Source organism: Raphanus sativus, chromosome 6 (genome assembly GCF_000801105.2).
Source record: "Raphanus sativus cultivar WK10039 chromosome 6, ASM80110v3, whole genome shotgun sequence".
NCBI lineage: Eukaryota > Viridiplantae > Streptophyta > Magnoliopsida > Brassicales > Brassicaceae > Raphanus > Raphanus sativus.
In genome coordinates, this window is record NC_079516.1 from 26,738,964 (window position 1) to 26,761,166 (window position 22,203).

At 42.2% G+C, this 22,203-nt stretch overlaps 1 protein-coding gene across 1 annotated transcript; it reads left to right on the forward strand.

Moving 5' to 3' along the window:
• Positions 1-3,049: 3,049 nt before the first annotated feature.
• LOC108808237 (WD-40 repeat-containing protein MSI2-like) lies at positions 3,050-22,177 on the forward strand. Its single transcript, XM_056987142.1, has 7 exons — positions 3,050-3,671; positions 4,045-4,368; positions 4,454-4,597; positions 4,734-4,841; positions 8,606-8,627; positions 21,744-21,834; positions 21,928-22,177. The coding sequence occupies exons 1-7, from the start codon at positions 3,345-3,347 to the stop codon at positions 22,175-22,177; spliced, it is 1,266 nt and encodes a 421-aa protein (XP_056843122.1). The 5' UTR covers positions 3,050-3,344.
• Positions 22,178-22,203: the final 26 nt, after the last annotated feature.

Sequence of the window (22,203 nt, forward strand, 5' to 3'; positions counted from 1 at the left end):
CCCAAGAATTTAGGATTTACATAAATATTTAGAATCTATTCTATTAAAACAGAAATACAAAATTAGATTAACCCTTAGTTTTTCACTATATTTACATTATCATGCCACTGAAATATTAAATGAAGCTATATTTAAATATAATTGTCTTTTCCTAATTTAAATAATAGATTTAAGCATTTAATGTTTTCTTCTTAATTTAAATAATAGATTTCCATAATAATATCATAACCAAAATATATTTCCTAATATATTTCGTATTAACATATTAAATATTTTTAATATTTATTAGTAATAAACAGTAAAATAAAAAATCACACATCATAATCGATTTATATAACATATAACTAAAATATAATTTTTTTGTTCATATATTATTAGCATAATGCTTCCTATATAAGTTCAATTAGTTATAAATATAATATTTGTTTATATGATACACTGTGATATAATAGACGATTTAATCACAAAATATAATTATTTTAAAGTAATAAATAAAATCGTTATGTTTTAAAATGTTATATTAACAATTATTAAATACATTTTAATTTACAAATATATATAGTATACCATTAGTACAAAGAACACATTTAAAGTGAAAGAAAATATTTATACGGTCATGGGTTAAGCTCTAGAAATAAACAAAAACAGCGTAACATTATTTTTCTTTAAAAAATTTATTTTAATATATAATTATAGTTCCAAATATCGTTATATATTTTATGTATTTATAATTTTATTTTCTTTGTTTTTGAGGGATGCTAAGATTTTTGAATTGGAAAAAATTATGACCCACCTCTATATTATTGTAATTAGAAAATTTAAAATTTATATCAGAATATTTTATTAAAATTTTAATTTTAGTTTTTATTATAACTGGAAAGATTAATTTCTAGTGTAAATTTATTTTTAAAAAATTTACAAATACATGATTTAATATTAAAAGAAAAATTAAAAACATAAAATAAATACACGCCCGGTCAGGCGGGTCAAGATCTAGTTTAGTGTTTATATTTTAAGGTTTAGCATGAACAGTTTTAATAATATTTAAAAATTACTTTTTTACAGCTACTACTATTTGTTATTTATTTTCTCCTTTTATTTTAAAAAAGAAATACTAAATATTTTTTTCTTCTTTAAAAGATCTACATATAAAATAACCAATTCTCATTGGTTGGGTTTACCTAGGGGATGAACCCACAAATTTCTCTTATAATAGTGGGGTAATGAGATTATAACATTTTTAATTAAATTTGTTCTCAATTAATAATATTGAAACTATTTTTAATTGCAAAAGAACGGCTTCGAATATGTATATTAGTATGTATAAATCCTATTTAAGATGCGCTTTTTAGAGCATGTTTATAGACATATACTTTAATTGTATTTTAAGTGGACCTTAATGATTTTTTAATGAATATCATTACAAGAGAAAAAGAAACTAGAGAAAGAGAATGAGACAATCCACATCTCTCCACTTCTCCTCTAGTCAATGCATATATGACACTTACCACTAAGATGTGTGACTTTTTTTCATCTTAATTAAGAGACATGTTTTGTGATTTCTTTCTTTCTTTTAATTTTTAACTAGATTTTCATCCGCCCAACCGGGCGGGTTTTTATTTTCATTTATGTTTATATAATTGTTTTGTTGCCATTTTCAAAATTATTATAACATGAGATAAATGTAGGTAGTTTTTACAAAACTAAACTTATAGCTTCATAGATTTATATGATCGAGTAAATAATTAAACATTATGTTTTTGTTAAATTTTTAAAATAAACTATATAGTTTAAAAAAATTGGTTTAAGGTAGTATAGAGTAATGATTCTGGTTAATTTAAAAAAAAATCTAATTTTTAAAGTTAATTAACATCAAAAATATTGAAAAAATTAACATATAGAAGTATACAAATAATATTATATCTATTTATTTTTTACTATCTATAAATTAAACGGATTATCGATTTTTTAAATCTAATTATTGCAAGCCCAATTAAAATTTCTTATAAGCCCAAAGCCAAAAGATAACTAATATTTGTCCGGAAAAAAAACGTGTTGTAAACCTAACTAATTTTGTAACTTTGTTTTAGGTTTATCGTCGGTGATCTTCATCATCCCTTCTTTTTACTCTGTAACTTAGCTTCGATTTCTCCTTTCACTATCGACTCTAGAGTATCTTCTCCATATTTGGTTCTCTGTCTCCACGAATGAAGCAATTTCACTTGAATGAGCCATCCTTGCTTGAAGGGCTTGACGTTTTTAAGCAAAGAAATCATCTTATTCTGAGACATGGCTTTAGAGTTTCGAGTTTGTGGTGATGAAGGATATTATGAGTCTTCCGATCTGTATTTATAGCTGTCTAGTTATTATTAGTGTATTCCATTAAGTTTATTCTCTGAGATTAAAAAAAAACACTTTTTAAATATAGTATTATCTGAATCGGTTGTTATATAACGTGATTGTAGTATTTAAGGTGATTTTGTTTTGAATATTTTTGAAAAAAATTAAGGATAATATCCTAGAAAATCAAGGCAACAATAAATATTTCAAAATAAATGCTTGAAATATTCTATTTTTTTGTTCAATATCGAAAATGATATGTATTATATCAAAGATAATATTGCTTTTTTAATCAAACAAAAATATATCTATTTTTTAAAAGTATATTTTTTTTGATTAATTATAATTGAAGTTCTGCAAATCAAGTGAAACTGATCACGCCATGTCCACCGAGAAGAAACGAAGCTATTGCTTTAAAATGAATTGCTGGACTTTTATAAATTGTAATATAATAGATGATTGTGGTTGCGCATTCACACCTCTCTGATTTTTATTCATGATTTTTTTTGTTAGGTTTGGCCAATTACAGTTTGGTTTTGGTATAGTAGTTGATTAATTATAGTTTTGTTTCGGTCTAGGAGAAATTATGGTGATTAGTAATGTAAGATGAATTTTATATTTGTAATATGAAGATTAATAATGATTAAAATAAAATGTGACCAAGTCTAGTAGATAGTACATTTTTTATAAAATCACACTTAAATAATAAATCATGACTTCTCTTTTAATATAATAGATGCTGTTTAATGCTAAGATATGGACTAAGATATGCCTATAAACATGCTCTTAGACTCCTTAAATCATTTAGGGAAAAGAGGCCTGCTAGTAGAAGATGCTGGCATGCTGGTCACCAACCATAAACGGCACAGCGTCCATTTGTAGAAAACTTAAACGACTCGCATCCGAATTTTACACCGCCAAGGGTCTTTGCGGTCTATTTGGCGGGAAAATAAGGACAGAGAAAACCCTCAACACAAACCAATCAGAGGGAGGGAGAGAGAGAGATGGCAGATGGAGATGAAGGTAAGGAGGAGCAGGGAATGGATCAGGTTGAGGAGGATTTCTCTATATGGAAGAAGAACACACCATTCCTCTACGACGATCTCATGATCTCTAACCCTCTCGAATGGCCGTCTCTCACCGTCCATTGGGTCCCATCTACGCTGACTCCTTACGCTGCGGACCCATACTTCAACGTACACAAGCTCATACTCGGAACCCACACTTCCGATGGTGCCCAAGACTTCCTCATGATCGCCGACGCCGTTATCCCCACACCCAACGCCGAACCTGGCTTAGGCGGCACAAATCAATATCCCATAGTCCCTAAGGTACATTCATTCCCAAAGTTCCCTCCTTTTTGCCCACCAAGTGTTCGATAAAATTACTAGCTGAAAGTTATGGAACGTTATGTTGATAAGATTAATGCATTCTTGTGCTAATTAGGTTGAGATCTGTCCCTAAGATTCCTTCTTTCTTGGTGATCTCTGTAGCTCGTGTTGTATGTTCGATAAAATTTTCTAGCTGAAAGTCTTAGAACATTGTATCAGTGTGACTAATGCATTCTTGTGCTGATTAGGTAGAGATTTGTCCCTATGGATCCTCCTTTCTTAGCAATCTTTGTAGCTTGTGTTGTTCTGCGCATCATATGTTCGATGAAATTACTAGCTGATAGTGTTTGGAACTTTGTTCTTGTTGTTGCAGGTGGAGATTAGGCAGAAGATACGTGTCGATGGAGAAGTGAATAGAGCGCGGTGTATGCCACAAAGGCCGACGCTTGTGGGTGCAAAGACGAGTGGGTGTGAGGTGTTTTTGTTTGATTACATGAAACATGCTTCGAAGCACCAAACAAGTGATTGTGATCCTGATCTGAGGCTTTTGGGACATGACAAGGAAGGATATGGGCTGTCTTGGAGTCCTTTCAAGGAAGGTTATCTCCTGAGTGGTTCACATGATCAGAAGATTTGCCTTTGGGATGTTTCTGCTTCACCGCAAGATAAGAAATTGAATGCAATGTTTGTGTATGAGGTAAGTTGAGCAGTACTGGTGTTTACTGTTTCTAGAAGATGAGGTGTTCTGCTTCTGATTCTACTTTTTTTTGTTATAATTTTAGGGACATGAATGTGCTGTTGAAGATGTTTCATGGCATATGAAGAATGAGAACCTTTTTGGGTCTGCGGGTGATGATGGTAGATTGGTGATATGGGACACACGGACAAACAAAATGCAACACCATGTGAAAGTTCACGAGAAAGAGGTAAAAACCATATCCAAAGCAAGCTTGCATGTCCTATATTTATGGTTACCGGAACTCATATATCAAATACATAGTTGTATATACGAGGCCTCAAAGGCTGCTAACTATGTGACCATGCTTTATTGTGTTTTCTTAGGTGAACTATCTGTCTTTCAATCCGTTCAACGAATGGGTTTTAGCCACAGCTTCCTCAGACTCAACTGTTGCCTTGTTTGACCTCCGGAAGCTGAATGTACCTTTGCACGTCTGATATGCTCAGAAGATTTTATGTGAGAAAGAGAAAGGAGGATGAGAGAGTAGCAGAGCAAGAAGAACATAGGAAGCATGTTGATTGAGATAAAGATTGATGACGTGGAGGAGTTGTTACAAGTTGTTACAAATATAATAAAAGATTGTACTTGGACCTTAGCTATAAAAGGACCCAAGAGTATTGAGTCAGTTAGGCAGTTAGAGTCTTTGAGACTTGCTATTCGATTGGGAGCAAGAGAGTCTTGTGGCTTGATCTCGGTTTGTGAGATTGAGAGTGGGCGGTTGGGCGGATCTTACTCAATAAACATTCAAGTTCTATCAAATTGGTGACGGTGAGCTATCTGGATCGAGTATCTTCGCGCAACGATGACGAAACCGACGAAGAACGGCGGCGATAACCAATCGGAACCGTCGTTGACCTTGGATTTGCTCGCGACGACGTTACGCGATCATTCGGCAGCTCAGGTAGACACGAATCGAAGATTCACGGAGTCCTTCATCGAGTTGGAGAAGAATACGAGATCGATGGAAGAGAGATTGGAGAAGTCGCTTGAGACGAGGATCGAAGCGTGTTACGAGAAGATGTGGGAAAGGTTAGAGAAGAAGCTATCGAAAACGATCGAGGTTTCCGATAAATCACTGTTGGGCCCAAATATGGCCCGCTAGCTGACAATAGAATCAAAGCAAGTATTGGGCCGAGACAAAGCCCAACGCGTATCAGAGACCTGAGCTAAGGTTCATTACGGAGCCGGAGGCTGGAAGCTAAGGGCAATCTTCGAAGAGGTCACGATGAAGAGGAAGCTCACATCGTAACAGAAGGAGCGCAGGACCCGGTCAAAGGGAAGCTGTTGCGGATTTCTCAATAAACGGAGAAGATCTCGGGAATCAGTTGGTGACGATCAAGCGGGACCTGAGGCTATTTAAAGAGAAAGCAAGTCAAGAAAGAGGGGATTGAACCTTTATCCATTTTTCACGATTATTGATATCAACTCTAAAGCATTTTCGATTATCTTTGTAATCATTAAGAGAAACATCTTTTGTAACCATTCTTTTACCAAAATCATCAATAAAATCATCATTCATTCTACAATTTCTTACGGGATTCACCCCCACGTTTATCTTTTCCTAATCCTTTCCTAACTATAACCTGATCAAAAATCAGGAGGTGAGTTTAATCCCTCACAATTGGCGCCGTCTGTGGGGAAGAAACAATCAAATCCCTTACTCTAACTTGAGGATGAATCCTACCGATCAGACAACAAATCCGTCTGATCTTAACCTCCCGATTCAGAGCGATGGCTCACCGAACGACGGAGGCTCTACCCTTGTAACCTCGGAGCCTCGACGTGGCGACCACCGATCCGGACAGCAGCTTCCGATTAACGCTCGAACGAGCCAGACTACAACCGGAGCTACTAACCAGAGATCGTCAAGTGGAACCGCCCCCGGGCTTCCAATCACCGAGAATCCTCAGCAGCAAGCCGCTCCGAATCAGACGGAGGCTCAGCTTTCTGAGATTCGTCAGATGATGATGCAACTAGTAGACAAAGCTCAGGAAAGTGAGCGTACGATGCATCAGCTAGCTGTTCGACAGCAACGATTCGAAGAGATAACAAGATCTCTAGACACAACAACCCAACCACCTCGACGTTTAACTCCGGGGGTCACTTTCCGAGATCGATTGACTGATCCCTCATTCCCTCGCGGACGTTTAGACTTTTCTCTTGATAGCACTGCTCCCGAAGGACAGGGATCGGCTTTCCAGACACCTCATACTGGGACAGCTCCCGTGTTTAATCCGCCTATCACCAGTGCTATGGGAAGCAACGTGGCAACAACCAGTTCCGCACCCGGTCAGGTCGCTGATCGGAGCTCTCGCCTACCTCCTCCGCCGACCGATTTTAGGTCCGGGGCAGGAGTATCCTTCCTATCCAGAGACAGAACAGCAGCTCCGGTTTATCAAACCAGAGGCTCAACCCCAAATGGGGACGGGTATCAACGGATAGATTCAGATAACCCAAGAGCTGGTGAGCGATTTAGCCCACCAAGTGCATGGGGGGATGAGCCCACACGATTCTGTCAGGAACCTGCCCGTCGGGTACCTAATAACGACCCAAATGTCCTACCCATGGAAGGACCTGAAGCTATCCGTAGATATATGGAACGAACTCATGCAGCTCTCCAAAAATTGGGAGCTCAAGTCCATAAAGCTACGAGCTCAGCTCCCGAAATCGATAGTTTGATCGAAGAAACCCGTGGAACTCCATTAACTGATAGAATTGCCAGCTCCTACATAAGAGATACCTGAAAAATCAGAATTCCCGAGTATGATGGGACCTTTGACCCAAAGACCTATTTGAGAGCTTTCCGACTGGCAATCGTTAAAGCCCATTTTACACAGGAAGAATGCGAAGCAGGTTACTGCAGGACATTCGCCGAAAACTTGGTCGGAACAGCCCTAGAGTGGTTCTCTGGTCTCGAACCAGCCTCGATAGATAGTTTTGATCAGTTAACTAACGCCTTCATGAAGCAGTACTCGACCCATATCCTGAAACAAGCCTCTGAAGCCGACCTTTGGAAGGTCAGACAAGGAATGGGAGACTCACTACGAGTCTACATCGAGAAATTCAGGGCAATAAGAACTAAGCTCTCGAATCCTAACGACCTAGTCGCCATCGAGGCTCTTAGGAGAGGTCTATTCTATAATTCGAAATTCTGGTCAGAGCTAACACTCAATACTCCTCCAACTATCGATGATGCTCTTCATAAAGCCACCAGATACATTACTTTGGAGGAGGAGACAGCCGCATTGGATAAACTCCACAAGAAGCCTTAGAATCACTCAAAAGGTGAATCCTTTGAGGCAAAGGGACCTCACAAAGGGGGGAACCCCCGAAACAACCAAACTCAGGGAGAACATTCCTACGTAATCGAGGAAGACAAGGAAGAGAAACCTGTCGCCGTAGCGAACAAAACTCCCTGGTCAAAAGGCTTTGATAAAAACAAACATTGCTCTTATCATGATCGAGAAGGGCACTCAACTGAGGAATGTTGGGACCTCCAACGACAACTGGCAGCTGGAGAAATAAAGGACGTGGACCTTATAAAGCCACCACCTTATCAGAAAAGAGGTTCCAGAGACACCTCCCCAAAGCGCGAGAGATCACCTGAGAAGGAGACCGATTCGCCACCTCCAGCTCCCAAGAAAAGAGTCGACATGATTCTTGGGAAATTCCCCCAAGGAAAAAGTTTACAAGTCGAAGCTCTCTTGAGAAAACCGTCCCCTCAATCGAGCCCCGACTCGAGGGTGGACTGTATCCTTGGAGGATCAGACATATGTCAAGACTCCGTCAATTCCATTAAGAATCACGTACGGAAGACTGTGTCTAACACTGGACCTAAGCCTTCTAACCCCGAGTCCAATACTAAGATTTCTTTCTGGGAAATCGAGACCTCAAACCTCGACAGACCTCACGATGATGCGTTGATTGTCACCCTGAACATCACAGGATACGAGGTCCCTAAACTCATGATAGACACAAGAAGCTCTGTCGACCTTATTTTCTACAACACCCTAAAAGGGATGGAAATAGACGACTACAAAATTATTGGCAAAAAAGCTAACCTCGTAGGCTTCTCCGGAGAAACAACTACCTCATTGGGGACTATCAAGCTCCCAGTCATAGCTGGCGGAATAATGAAAATGACCAACTTAGTAGTCATCGACAGACCTTCCCCGTTCCATGCGATCTTGGGAAGACCCTGGATTCACAAAATGAAGGCAGTAGCCTCGACGTATCATCAATGCGTAAAATTTCCAAAACCCGAAGGGATAGCTACCGTACACGGTAGCCAGAAGATATCAAGGATCTGCTATTTGGGAGGATTCGAAATCCTCAAAAAGTCCCCCCAATAGCAATTACAGATCCAGGAGGGTCGCGAAATGCAACAAAATATTCGAGGTCCCCCCAAGAACCTCACCGAAAAAGTTTGCATCGACGACTCAGATCCTGAAAGACAGGTGAGCATCGGATCCGAGCTATCTCCTGAGACAAAAAAGGAGCTCATTGATTTCCTGAAAGGTAATGTCAAAACTTTTGCATGGTCCACCAGTGACATGAAAGGCATAGATCCGAACGTCACCACCCATAAGCTAAAAGTAGACCCTACTTTCAAACCGATCAAACAAAAGCGTCGCAAGTTAGGCCTCGAAAAGGCTCAAGCTGTTAACGACGAAGTTGACCGACTTACGAAAGCTGGGTCCATTCGAGAGGTACATTACCCCGATTGGTTAGCTAACCCAGTAGTGGTAAAGAAGAAAAATGGGAAGTGGAGAATCTGTGTAGACTTCACAGACCTGAACAAAGCTTGTCCTAAAGACAGCTTCCCGTTACCTCACATCGACCGCCTGGTTGAAGCTACAGCTGGCCATCGACTCCTATCCTTCATGGATGCCTTCTCAGGATACAACCAAATCATGATGGATCCTGAGGACCAGGAGAAAACTGCATTCATAACCGAACGAGGAACCTATTGTTACAAGGTTATGCCATTCTGATTAAAAAACGCAGGAGCTACCTATCTGAGGCTAGTAAATAAGATGTTTGCTGGGCAACTTGGAAAAACCATGGAGGTCTATATTGACGATATGCTAGTCAAATCCTCAGCTGGAGAAGACCATATCTCACACTTAAGGGAATGCTTCGATATCCTTAACAAGTACGATATGAAGCTCAATCCCACTAAATGTACTTTCGGGGTACCCTCAGGCGAGTTCCTAGGCTATCTCGTAACCGAAAGAGGCATTGAAGCCAACCCGCAGCAGATAGCAACCTTCCTAGAAATGCCGTCACCTAAGACAACCAGAGAGGTACAGAGATTGACCGGACGAATAGCAGCGTTAAATCGATTCATATCCAAGTCCACCGATAAGTGCCTCCCATTCTACAAACTTCTAAGAAATAATAAGAAGTTCCTATGGGACGAGAAATGTGAGGAAGCCTTCAAACAATTGAAAGCGTACCTCTCCGAACCTCCGATCCTATCCAAACCTGTAATAGGAGAGCCACTATACCTGTACCTCGCTGTATCGACTGCTGCAGTTAGCGGCGTGCTGGTACGAGAGGAACAAAACGAACAGAGACCTGTCTATTACACCAGCAAGAGTTTGATAGACGCCGAAACAAGATACCCTGCAATGGAAAAATTAGCTCTAGCAGTCGTCACAGCTGCCAGAAAATTGCGACCTTACTTCCAATCGCACTCAATCGTCGTAATGACCTCACAACCATTACGAATGATACTGCACAGCCCTAGCCAGTCAGGGCGATTGGCTAAATGGGCCATAGAGCTCAGCAAATATGATATTGAGTATAGACTTTGAGCAGCAGCGAAAGCTCAGGTCCTTGCCGACTTTATCATTGAGCTAGCATCCGAGCAATTAGACTCTGAAATGGAATCTCCAAAGTGGAACCTGTATGTCGACGGAGCCTCATCAAAACAGGGCTCCGGAGTCGGTCTAAGGCTAACTTCTTCAGCAGGAGAAACCATCGAGCAGTCATATAGGCTCGGATTCAGTGCCTCAAACAACGAAGCTGAATATGAAGCACTAATCGCAGAGTTGAAACTCGCCCTAAGCCTCGGGATTCGAGAGCTAAACGCTTATAGTGATTCACAGCTAGTAGCTAGCCAGTTTCACGGAGAATATGAGACGAGGGACGAAAAAATGGGGGCATATCTCGAGGTCGTCCAAAACCTCACTAAGCAATTCGACAAATTCGAACTAACAAGGATTCCACGAGGAGAGAACTCCTCAGCAGACGCGTTGGCTGCTTTAGCCTCCACATCGGACCCCCTCGTAAAAAGGATCATACCCGTAGAAGGAATCGAAAAACCAAGCATCGACATAGCTACTAAAGCTGATATAGATAGCAAGAAAGAGCAACCCGAAGGTACCTGCCCTGAAACGGTAGCTACCCAAGTTATCACAACATTCTGGTTCCCAAAAGCCAGAGTACGTAACTCTAAAAAGCATATCTCCGGGAACACAATCCAAAACACGGAAAGTATTCCTCGAAATTCAGACTCCTTGGAGCCTAATCTCAATAATACCTCCGGGGGCGCCAACTCAGACCCACTCGTCTGCAGAGTTAAAACCAGAAGCCGTTCAGCCCTCAAAAATTCATCTGGGGGCACCATCCAGACCCCGGAAAATAATGAAAAAATTGGAGGTATTCCTCGGAATTTAGACTCCCTGGAGCCTAATCCTACGACTACCTCCGGGGGCACCACGACACCAGGTCCCGAACAGGAACATCACTTGTCTCTTCATAACAAAGTTGTAGGGAGAGAGGATTGGAGAATTCCAATCACGCAATACATCCTGGAAGGAAAAACTCCACCCAATAAATGGGAGGCTCGGAAGCTCAAAGCATTAAGCGCGAGATACTGCTTAATCGAGTCTGTCCTCCACAAGCGAAGCGTTTCCGGACCTTACCTAAAATGCGTTCATGGCCTCGTTGCTATGAGACTTATGAAGGAAATGCACGACGGCTCCTGCGGGAACCACTATGGAGGAAGAGCTCTAGCCATCAGAATCAAAAGACAAGGTTATTTCTCGCCTACCATTATTGCAGACTGTGAGGTCTATTCCTCTTCATGCGACAAATTCCAGAGGCATGCAACGATTATACACCAACCTGCGGAAAAGCTGTCCAACATATCCGCCCCTTACCCATTTATGAGGTGGTCCATGGACATCGTAGGACCACTAGTAGCATCAGGAAGTGGAAAGAAGAAGTTACGCTTCCTCTTAGTCTTAACAGACTACTTCACAAAATGGATAGAGGCTGAAGCTTTCCAACAGGTAACCAGAGTCGAGGTCGAACGATTTGTGTGGAAAGAAATCGTGTGTAGACACGGCGTCCCATACGAAATCGTAACTGACAATGGAGGACAATTCATATCCCACGATTTCAAAATATTTTGTGACAAGTGGAATATTCGCCTGACCTTCTCAACACCTCGCCAACCTCAAGGAAACGACCAGGCGGAGTCTGCTAATAAATCAGTATTAGCAAACCTCAAGAAACGCCTCGGAACCCAGAAGGAACTCTGGTCAGAAAAATTACTTGAAGTACTTTGGGCATGTCGAACCACCCCACGAAAGGCTACAGAAGAAACCCCTTTCTCCTTAGCATATGGGATGGAAGCTGTTGTCCCAGCTGAAACCATTGCTGGTAGCCTCCGCCGGGAACTCTGTACATCCGATCCCGCAGCTAATGATCAGCTCCTAACAGACAGCCTCGATCTAATCGAGGAAAGACGGGAACGAGCTCTGATTCGCATTCAGAACTATCAGCAAGCAATGGCACGACAGTACAATTCCAAAGTCAGGCCCCGACAATTCGCTATAGGTGACCTAGTACTTAGGAAAGTTTTCGAAGGAACCAAGGAACCAGATGCTGGAAAGTTAGGAACCAACTGGGAAGGTCCCTATCAGATCATCCATGTGGTACGACCTGGCGTTTACAAGCTCCGAAAGGTGCGAACCGGGGTACCTGAAATAAGATCGTGGAACGCCACGAATCTTAAGAGATACTATCATTAGGTACCTAAAAATCCCTGAACTACGTTAGGCTTGATCCCTTGACTGGGTACGTAGGCAAATCCGTCATGAGTGCAGCCCCAACCTCATTTCAACATTTTGTTCACCACAACCAAAGGGGGCATATGTCTGATTAAAATCACATAGCCCAACCAGCAAGTGTATGATCATTATAATACAGCAATTGTATGATTACTATGATACCATGTATCCAATTACCAATAAAGCAATTATTCTCGATGTCTCAATTCTTTAACAACACAGGTCTCTGCAAACACGGACCTAGGATCCTAAAACCCTTCGGATCAGCTCAGGTCTCCATGAACCTAGACCTAAGGTCTTCAAATCCTTAATAATCTTGAAGGTCTTGAAATCCTTCAAACAAAGTCAAAATTTGATAAACTAACCTAAGGTCTTAAAAATCCTTAGGAACCACTAAAGGTCTTAAAATCCTTCAAGCAACGTCAGGTCTCAACGAATCTGGACCTAAGGTCTTTAAATCCTTATCAAATCTCAAAGGTCTTAAAATCCTTATCAAGTCTCAAAGGTCTTGAAATCCTTAAATACAAAGGTCTTAAAATCTTTATCAAATTTCGAAAGGTCTTAAAATCCTAAGCAAGTTCCAATGGGTCTTAAAATCCCGTAAACAAATTCAGGTTCCCAAGAACCCCCACCTAAGGTACCTGAGTTAAACTCAGGCTCCTAAAAACCTTAAGCTAACCTCGATACTTCAGGAACCCCTCTTAAGGGGCCAAAAACGATCCAAGTCTCCAAGACTTATCACGAAATTAGGGATCTAATTCGGAGGATTCACTAAACCTCTTAATTAGTAACCAAAGCATTCCCTATCAAAATTCTTAAACAAATTTGACTAAGTCAAATCGAAAGACTTGGAACAAAACTAAAAACCAAGTTTTGATAGATAAAAGGTTTAAAGGCCTCCTCAGGCCATAAGTCTTAAAAACAAAAGAGACAGAAGCCCATCGGGCAGAAGTTTTGAAACATAAAGAGCATCGGCTCTTAATCTTCCTTGGATCCAGGATCAGCTTCATCATCCTTATCCTTCTCGATAGGATCACCCTCCTTGGCGGAAGCCTCCACTTCAGCATCCTGGTCGACAGCTCCCGGGGTCGTTTCAACTGGGACTAGATCAGGAGATACCGAACCCAAGTTAGAACCATATTCTCCAAAAAACGCCGGATTAAACATATTGATCTCAAAAGTACCTGAGCTCTCGGAGAATTGTGGAAAGGGGAGCTTGCTGACTGAGAAATCAGAAACTTGAGCCTTCTCATACGCAGCAGCAGCCTCCGGGATCAAAACCATCAAACGATGATACTCCTCTTCAGCATTCTCAATCTCCTTAGACAATAAATCCTTCAGAAGTTCGGTGTTCGCCTGAAGCTCCTGAGCATAGATCAGGGCATCGGTCTCATCTTTCTTCTTGAGCATAGAGGTCAGGATCTTGTTGTAGGCATCAGCTACCTCCTTCTTACCTTTCCTGACAGCTAGCTTAACTTCAGCTTCTTTGTTCCTTTGACTAACCTGAGATGAGGCGATCATCTCTTGAACCTGACGCTCAGCTATCCTGCGAGCAGCCTCTAACTCATTGATCTTCCTGTTCTTCACCCGAATATCGATAGCCTGACTTTCGAGCTTCCCCTGCTGAGTGTCAGCCTTCAAACCGAGCCTCCCGACCTCAGCTTCAAGCTCAGAAACTCGAGCACGAGCTAGGTCGAGCTCCATCTTGGTAGTCTTGAATAACTCAGTAGCCTGAGCTAAATCTCCAGCACTGGGAACACCATTCACGGTCTCCTCGAACCTCAGCTGAGCTCTGTTGATGGCTCCAGCTAACTGAAAAAGAAAAAAAGAACTAAAATTCAGAAAATATCAACTTAGAGGCAAGCTAAGAAAAATAAGACTACATACCTGACCCATGTGGTGAGCTATCTCAACGTATTCTTCCTTGTTGGTCAGACCATTGATTGAAGGCATGGAGCATCCAACCATCTTCATATGCCTCATGATGGTTGCCAAACCCCAAGGGTCATCCAAGATCGATCCCGGTTTAGAATGGGTAAAGTTCCAGCCAACGGTCCCTCCCCGCGAAGACGAGGAGGAAGACCTAGCGGGCCTATCTCCCAAATCAGTCCGAGACCTCTTGTTTCTCGGAGGTTCGACCTCAGAGGGATCTCTAGCAGCTTGAGGGTTAACATCAACTGGCGGGATCTCAGGACGAGGAACAACATCTTGAGCTCTGGTTTCAACTGGGTTAACATCCCTAACAGGAACAGAGGACCCATCGTCAAGGACCTCCTTCAGCGAGCTAAGGAAGGCTCCTCCTTGGGTCTTGTCGCTGCCTCGCGAAGCACTGGCAGCTGCAGCAGGTTTGCTCCTGGAACGGAAAGAAGGCCTCATCTTGGGAGCTTGAGTCTTTTCGGTTTCGGAAGTACTAGCTCCAGTCGAAAGATCTACCACGAAAGGACCTTCAGAAACTAAACAAAGGAAAGCTTTTTAGTTATCTCCAAAAGCAAATCTAGAAATGAAAAATAGATAAGCGAAATCCGAAAAATACCTTCTAAATCTTCAGCTGGAATTGGGTCAGGGAACCTGGCGTTGTATTGCTCCGGGAACCTAGCAGATCCAATGCGAGAGATGGTAAAAGACGCCCAGGTATTGGGACTTTGATATAGCTTCCGAAAAAGAGCTCTAGACAGCTTATCAGTAAGCTTAGGAGGATCCTCGATATCTGCACAAGAAACCAAGAGTTCAGCAAACAACAATAATCCGATATAAGCAAAGCACGTTCCTAAAACTCCTAACTAGTTATATCGGACCAAATAACCGAGAGAGCACGACCCACAGGAACTGTTGTGGGGTCAATCTTGACGTAGAAATATTTTTTCCTCCAAAAAGACCGAGCCTAGGACGACAAGGAAGGTAGTAGGTACCGCTGCCACCATCCTTACTAGAGCTCCCCTTGATCGTATAAAGACTCATCAACTCAGTCAGCCCAACAGCGACCCCTTCTTCCTTAGCCCTGGTGATGAAACCATTTATCACCCGGATAACAGAGGGACAGAGATGAGAGAGGGCCAACTGGTAATGGTCAAGAAGATCTAACAAAAGGTCTGGAAGCGGAAACCGGAGGTGTCATTTAGAGATATATTTCTCATGAATGCAAAACCAACCCTCCGGGGCGGTTTCAGGGGTTTCGTCGGAGGAACAAACCCTGGCCAACTCCTTTTGACCGTAAGCTTGAACCATGAGGTTAACGACCTCTTGGATCTTCAATGAAGAAGGCGAGTGAGGTCCCACAGAGGCACTCCCGCCAGAAGCATCCTTCTTCTTCACCCGCTTGGAGACCCTTCCTGCAATTGAGTCTTTGGCTTCTTTCTTGTCTCTTTTCATTTTCTCACCAATCTCCTGTTTAACCTTCATTAAACGTTTGCCGGAGGCAGAAATTCCGGTCTCGCCGGAACCTTCTTTCGGAGGATCCATTAAAGAGAGAGGTAAGGAGAATCGAAAGGATTGAAAGGGGAAAAGGTGGAACAAGCTAACTAGATCTCTTAGGAACTAAGAACTCTAAGAACTTCGCAAAAGATCAATGGTGAATCGAAGGATGAAAGTAAAAAAAAAAAAGCAAACGCAGTAAAATAAAGGAGTGGAGGAGAAGTTACCTTGAAAACCGAGTGGAGGCATGGAGAATATGGACAGCGGCAGTTAATGCTAGCTACTTTATATCTTGTCAAGTCTTGAGAATCGGAGCGAATATTTCAAAAAACCTCTTTCATCCGAGCCGTTGATTTCATCAAAAGAAATCTAAACCATCAATTCAAGCGAATAATATCTTCGTTGAATATAGCTAGTAATCATTATCTCAACAGAAAAGATTGAGGTCCAGCGGCTAGGTTAAGCTCCCGAGTAAGAAGTCTTATCTCGAAAGTTGGGGGCAACTGTTGGGCCCAAATATGGCCCGCTAGCTGACAATATAATCAAAGCAAGTATTGGGCCAAGACAAAGCCCAACGCGTATCAGAGACCTGAGCTAAGGTTCATTACGGAGCCGGAGGCTGGAAGCTAAGGGAAATCTTCGAAGAGGTCACGATGAAGAGGAAGCTCACATCGTAACAGAAGGAGCGCAGGACCCGGTCAAAGGGAAGCTGTTGCGGATTCCTCAATAATCGGAGAAGATCTCGGGAATCAGTTGGTGACGATCAAGCGGGACCTGAGGCTATTTAAAGAGAAAGCAAGTCAAGAAAGAGGGGATTGAACCTTTATCCATTTTTCACGATTATTGATATCAACTCTAAAGCATTTTCGATTATCTTTGTAATCATCAAGAGGAACATCTTTTGTAACCATTCTTTTACCAAAATCATCAATAAAATCATCATTCATTCTACAAGTTCTTACGGGATTCAGCCCACGTTTATCTTTCCCTAATCCTTTCCTAACTATAACATGATCTAAAATCAGGAGGTGAGTTTAATCCCTCACAATCACCACCTCCTCCGTATCGACATCCTAACTATCAGGTACACCATTCCAACTCGGAACCTGGCCGTAGTTTTAGGAATGAGGAAGGGATTGATCGGAACATGATAGTCGGGAGTAGAGAAAAGATGCTGAAACGAGTAGAACTGACGATATTTGATGGTGGAGATGCGTATGGTTGGTTTGCTTTGGCAGAAAGATTCTTCACCATTGGAGGTTACGATGAGCGAGCAAAGTTGGATGTGGTATCAGTCAGTTTGTCAGGAGATGTGTTAAGCTGGTTCAACAGCGAGATGCATAGAAGAAGATTTCGGGATTGGTCAGAGTTTAAGCAGAAGTTGATTGCTCGGTTTAGCAAAGAGAAGCTCAGAGATCCAAGTCAACCGTTCTTTGCCATCAAACAAACAGGATCAGCAGCTCAGTATATTCACACCTTTGAGGATTTATCGACGCAAGTAACGGGATTGACATACACACAACTTGAGGGCATATTCATGAATGGTTTAAAACCTGAAATGAGAGAGGTTGTGAACATGTGCAAACCGGTGGACTTAGCGGAGATGATTTCATCAGCGTATCAAATGGAGGACAGTGTTCTGTATAAAGTGGTTTGTCGAGAGAAGCAGTTGGAGAATAAAGGAGGGAATAAACAAGGTTTCTCCAAGCCTTACTCGTCAGTGAAGAGTACAGCTGTGTGGCCTGCTAAACTACAACAAGGGAAGCTGCCAGAAAATGGGAGTCAGAGACCTCATGTGAGATTAACGGAGGCTCAGATAGCAGAAAAGAAGAGGTTGGGGTTGTGCTTTACCTGTGATGAGAAGTGGTCTAGACAACACTGGTGCCCAAACAGATCGTTACAAGTGTTGACTGTGATTGGTGGTGTAGAAATGGAGATTGTGGACCAAGCTTTAGTGGAAGTGGAGGATGAGACAGAAGATAAGGAAGCTTCAATGATGGCGCTCTCCTTAAGTTTATTTTTGGGACAATCAGGCCCGACGACTGCTAAGTTGAGAGGAGTTATCAAGAAAACTCAAGTCGTGGTGATGTTAGACAGTGGGGCTACGCATAATTTCATCTCTCCAACGGCTGTACAGAAGAACAAGCTCACCGTTACTCCGAATTCAAACTTGTGTGTCATGTTGGGAACGGGAACTTCAGTTCATGGGATTGGAGTGTGCACGAAGGTGAAAGTGGGATTGCCATCTATGTCGTTTGAAGCGGATTTTGTGGTGTAAGAATTGGGCAATGTGGATATCATTTTGGGCGTTCAATGGTTGCACACATTGGGCAAATGTGTGGTGGATTGGGATCGCAATGAGTGGTCTTTCACTTATAAAGGATCTCCGGTGACACTCATTGGTGATCCATCGCTTCATGGCCAAAATGTGTCACTTAAGACATTCGCAGTTGATACCACAGTCGAGAGAAGAAGCTTTACTAAGGAGAAGCGTTCAGTAGAAGAGACGAAGGGAGATATGGGAGAGTTAGAAGCATCTATTGCGCAGAAGCTACTGCAGTATGATGAGGTATTTCAGAAGCCAGTAGGTTTACCTCCTATTAGAGGCAGAGAGCATGGGATTGTGTTGCAGGATCATTCAAAACCGATAAGCGTCAGACCTTATAGGTATCCTCAAGCACACAAAGAGGTGATGGAAAGAATGGTCCAAGAGATGTTGGAAGAAGGCTTAATCAGACCGAGCCAGAGCCCTTACTCGAGCCCGGTGCTGTTAGTGAAGAAGAAAGATAACTCCCACAGATTTTGTGTGGATTATAGAGCATTGAACCGAGCTACTGTGCCAGACAAGTACCCAATTCCCATGATAGATCAGTTGCTGGATGAGTTACACGGAGCAAAGATTTTTTCTAAGCTGGATTTACGTGCGGGATATCATCAGATACGGATGCAAGAAGCTGATATTGAGAAGACTGCATTTCGTACTCATGACGGCCATTTTGAGTTCTCGGTAATGCCTTTTGGCTTAACCAATGCGCCGGCAACATTCCAAGCTTTGATGAATGATCTTTTCAGGAAGTTTTTGAGGAAGTTTGTATTGGTTTTCTTTGATGATATCCTCATCTACAGTCGAACAATAGAAGACCATGTGAAGCATCTTGGAATGGTTCTAGGTATCTTTGTGGAGCAACGGTTATTCGCCAACAAGAAGAAGTGTGCTTTCGCACAAGAGAAGGTCGAGTACTTGGGACATGTCATCTCAAGTGAAGGAGTCTCAACAGATCGTCAGAAGGTTGTAGCGGTTGAGAAATGGCCAAACCCGAGATCAGTCAAGGAGTTAAGAAGATTCTTGGGCCTGACAGGATATTATCGACGTTTTGTGCAGAGCTATGGCTCGATAGCTAGACCATTAACAGAACAGCTCCAGAAGGAACAATTCTGTTGGACTGATATCACTCAGAGGGCGTTTGAGAAGTTAAAGCACGCTATGATATCAGCTCCAGAGCTTGCACTTCCGGACTTCACTAAGTTGTTCATTGTGGAATCAGACGCTTCTGGAATCGGTCTGGGCGCGGTTTTGATGCAGGATAACCATCTGATTGCTTACTTCAGTAGGGGTTTGACTCACAAAGAACAACAGAAGCCGATATATGAGAGGGAGTTGATGGCTATTGTGATGTCGATTCAGAAATGGAAGCATTATATGTTGGGTAGAAGATTTCTTGTGCGAACAGATCAGCAAGGTTTGAAATATCTTCTGGAGCAGAGGGAGATAACTTTGGATTACCAGCCTTGGCTCACGAGAATTTTGGGATATGAATTTGACATTGAGTATAAGGTGGGCAGTGAGAACAAAGTAGCTGATGGGTTGTCAAGGATTGATCACACGGAGAGTGGCAGAGTAACTTTGGATATGATGGCGTTAACAGTTCCTTCAACCTTACAGCTACAGGATTTGTACAAGGAAATTGATGAGAATATGGCTATTCAGGAGACGCTAAGGAAGCTTGTGAGTGATGAAGAGGTTAAAGAAGGGTTTACAGTGGTAAATGGGCGCCTGTTCTATAAAAATAGACTGGTCATTCCACCTGACTCGCGACACATTGCTTTGATTCTACAAGAATGCCATGATCGAGTCATGGGTGGTCATGCAGGCATCTTAAGAACTTTACAAAGAGTGAAAGCTCTTTTCTATTGGACAAAGATGAGGAAGAGAGTACAGGAGTATGTGTCAGCGTGTGGGATTTGTCAAACTCACAAGTCCTCTACACAGTCGCCTGCGGGGTTACTACAACCTATTGAGTTGCCAGTGCAGGTGTGGGAAGACATCGCTATGGATTTTATAGAGGGTTTGCCGACATCACAAGGGGTGAATGTGATTCTTGTAGTTGTCGACAGACTGAGTAAATACGCGCATTTTATGACGTTGAGGCATCCCTTTACAGCTGTAGATGTGGCAAACAAGTTTGCTCAGGAGGTTATTCGGCTACATGGATATCCTAAGTCCATTATCTCGGATCGCGATAGAATTTTCCTCAGCAAATTCTGGAAGGAGTGCTTCAGGCTTTCGGGTACAAGACTTCGCTTCAGTACGGCGTTTTACCCGCAGTCCGATGGACAATCTGAAGTGTTGAATAGATGTTTGGAGACGTACCTTCAATGCTTCGCCTCCACTTATCCAAAAACGTGGGCTAAGTATCTTACATGGGCAGAGCTCTGGTGTAACACAGCTTACCATACAGCTTTGAAGTGTACGCCTTTCAAAGCGGTCTACGGTCGTGAACCACCACACTTGTTGTCGTATGAGTTGGGATCAACAGTGAACTTTGAGTTGGAGTCTGCGTTGCAAGAGAGAGATCGTTTGTTGGTGTCAATTAAGGACAATCTCGTGAGGGCTCAGGAGCTGATGAAAAATAATGCTGATAAGCATAGAAGAGACTTGGAGTTTGACGTGGGAGCTAAGGTATACCTGAAACTGAGACCGTATCGTCAGCATTCAGTCAGTCGCAGGTTGTTTCAGAAATTGGCAGCTCGATATTATGGTCCATTTGAGGTGCTTGGGAGAGTTGGGAAGGTTGCTTATCGGCTACAGTTACCAGAGACTTCACACATTCATCCGGTCTTTCACATCTCTCAGTTAAAACCGGTGATTGGTACTTCGGCAGTGATTTCGGCGCTCCCACCTGTCTTGGATGCTAATGATGAAGTGGTAATTGAACCTGAGGAGATTTTGGATACTCGTTATGATGATGCGGGGTACTTGGAGGTATTGATCAAATGGCGCAACATTCCTGATCACGAGACATCTTGGCTACGCGCAAATGAAGTGAAGCATCAGTTTCCAACGTTTTCACTTGAGGACAAGCTGAAACTCGTGAACGGGGGTATTGATATGCTCAGAAGAGTTTATGTGAGAAAGAGAAAGGAGGATGAGAAAGTAGCAGAGCAAGAAGAACAGAGGAAGCAGGTTGATTGAGATAAAGATTGATGACGTGGAGGAGTTGTTACAAGTTGTTACAAATATAATAAAAGATTGTACTTGGGCCTTAGCTATAAAAGGACCCAAGAGTATTGAGTCAGTTAGGCAGTTAGAGTCTTTGAGACTTGCTATTCGATTGGGAGCAAGAGAGTCTTGTGGCTTGATCTCGGTTTGTGAGATTGAGAGTGGGCGGTTGGGCGGATCTTACTCAATAAACATTCAAGTTCTATCAACGTCATGAGCAGCCATGAGTATGTTCTTTTACATTTTCTTACATTCCCCATGCCATCTATTTATTCTGTTAGAACCGGATGTCAACACCACTGCACTGTAAAATAAAAAAAAAATTGATTACAGGGGAGAGGTTTTCCAAGTGGAGTGGGATCCTTACCATGAAACAGTGCTTGCATCTTCTGGTGAAGACAGAAGGCTGATGGTCTGGGACCTGAACAGGTACCATCATCTCCTTTGGCAAACCCAAAAACTTGACTTCTTTATCTGAAGGTTGTTCAACGTATAGTAAGGTTTCTTTTATTGGGTTTACAAGGTTGGAGAAGAACAGCTTGAGATAGAGTTGGATGCAGAAGATGGTCCACCAGAGTTGCTCTTCTCTCACGGAGGCCACAAGGCTAAGATCTCAGATTTTGCTTGGAACAAAAACGAGCCTTGGGTCATTGCAAGCGTAGCAGAAGACAACAGTCTTCAAGTCTGGCAAATGGCAGAAAGCATCTATCGAGACGAAGATGAGGCTGACAATGATGAGGACATCAAACAAGATACTACACAGCAGTCATGAAAATCAAGATATGATTTGGTCTCTCC

Coding starts and splice junctions, on each gene's coding strand:
- LOC108808237 (XM_056987142.1), top strand. CDS start 3,345: ATGGCAGATGGAGATGAAGGTAAGGAGGAGCAGGGAATGGATCAGGTT. Junction 3,672..4,044: donor AATATCCCATAGTCCCTAAG/GTACATTCATTC, acceptor TTGTTGTTGCAG/GTGGAGATTAGGCAGAAGAT. Junction 4,369..4,453: donor ATGCAATGTTTGTGTATGAG/GTAAGTTGAGCA, acceptor TTATAATTTTAG/GGACATGAATGTGCTGTTGA.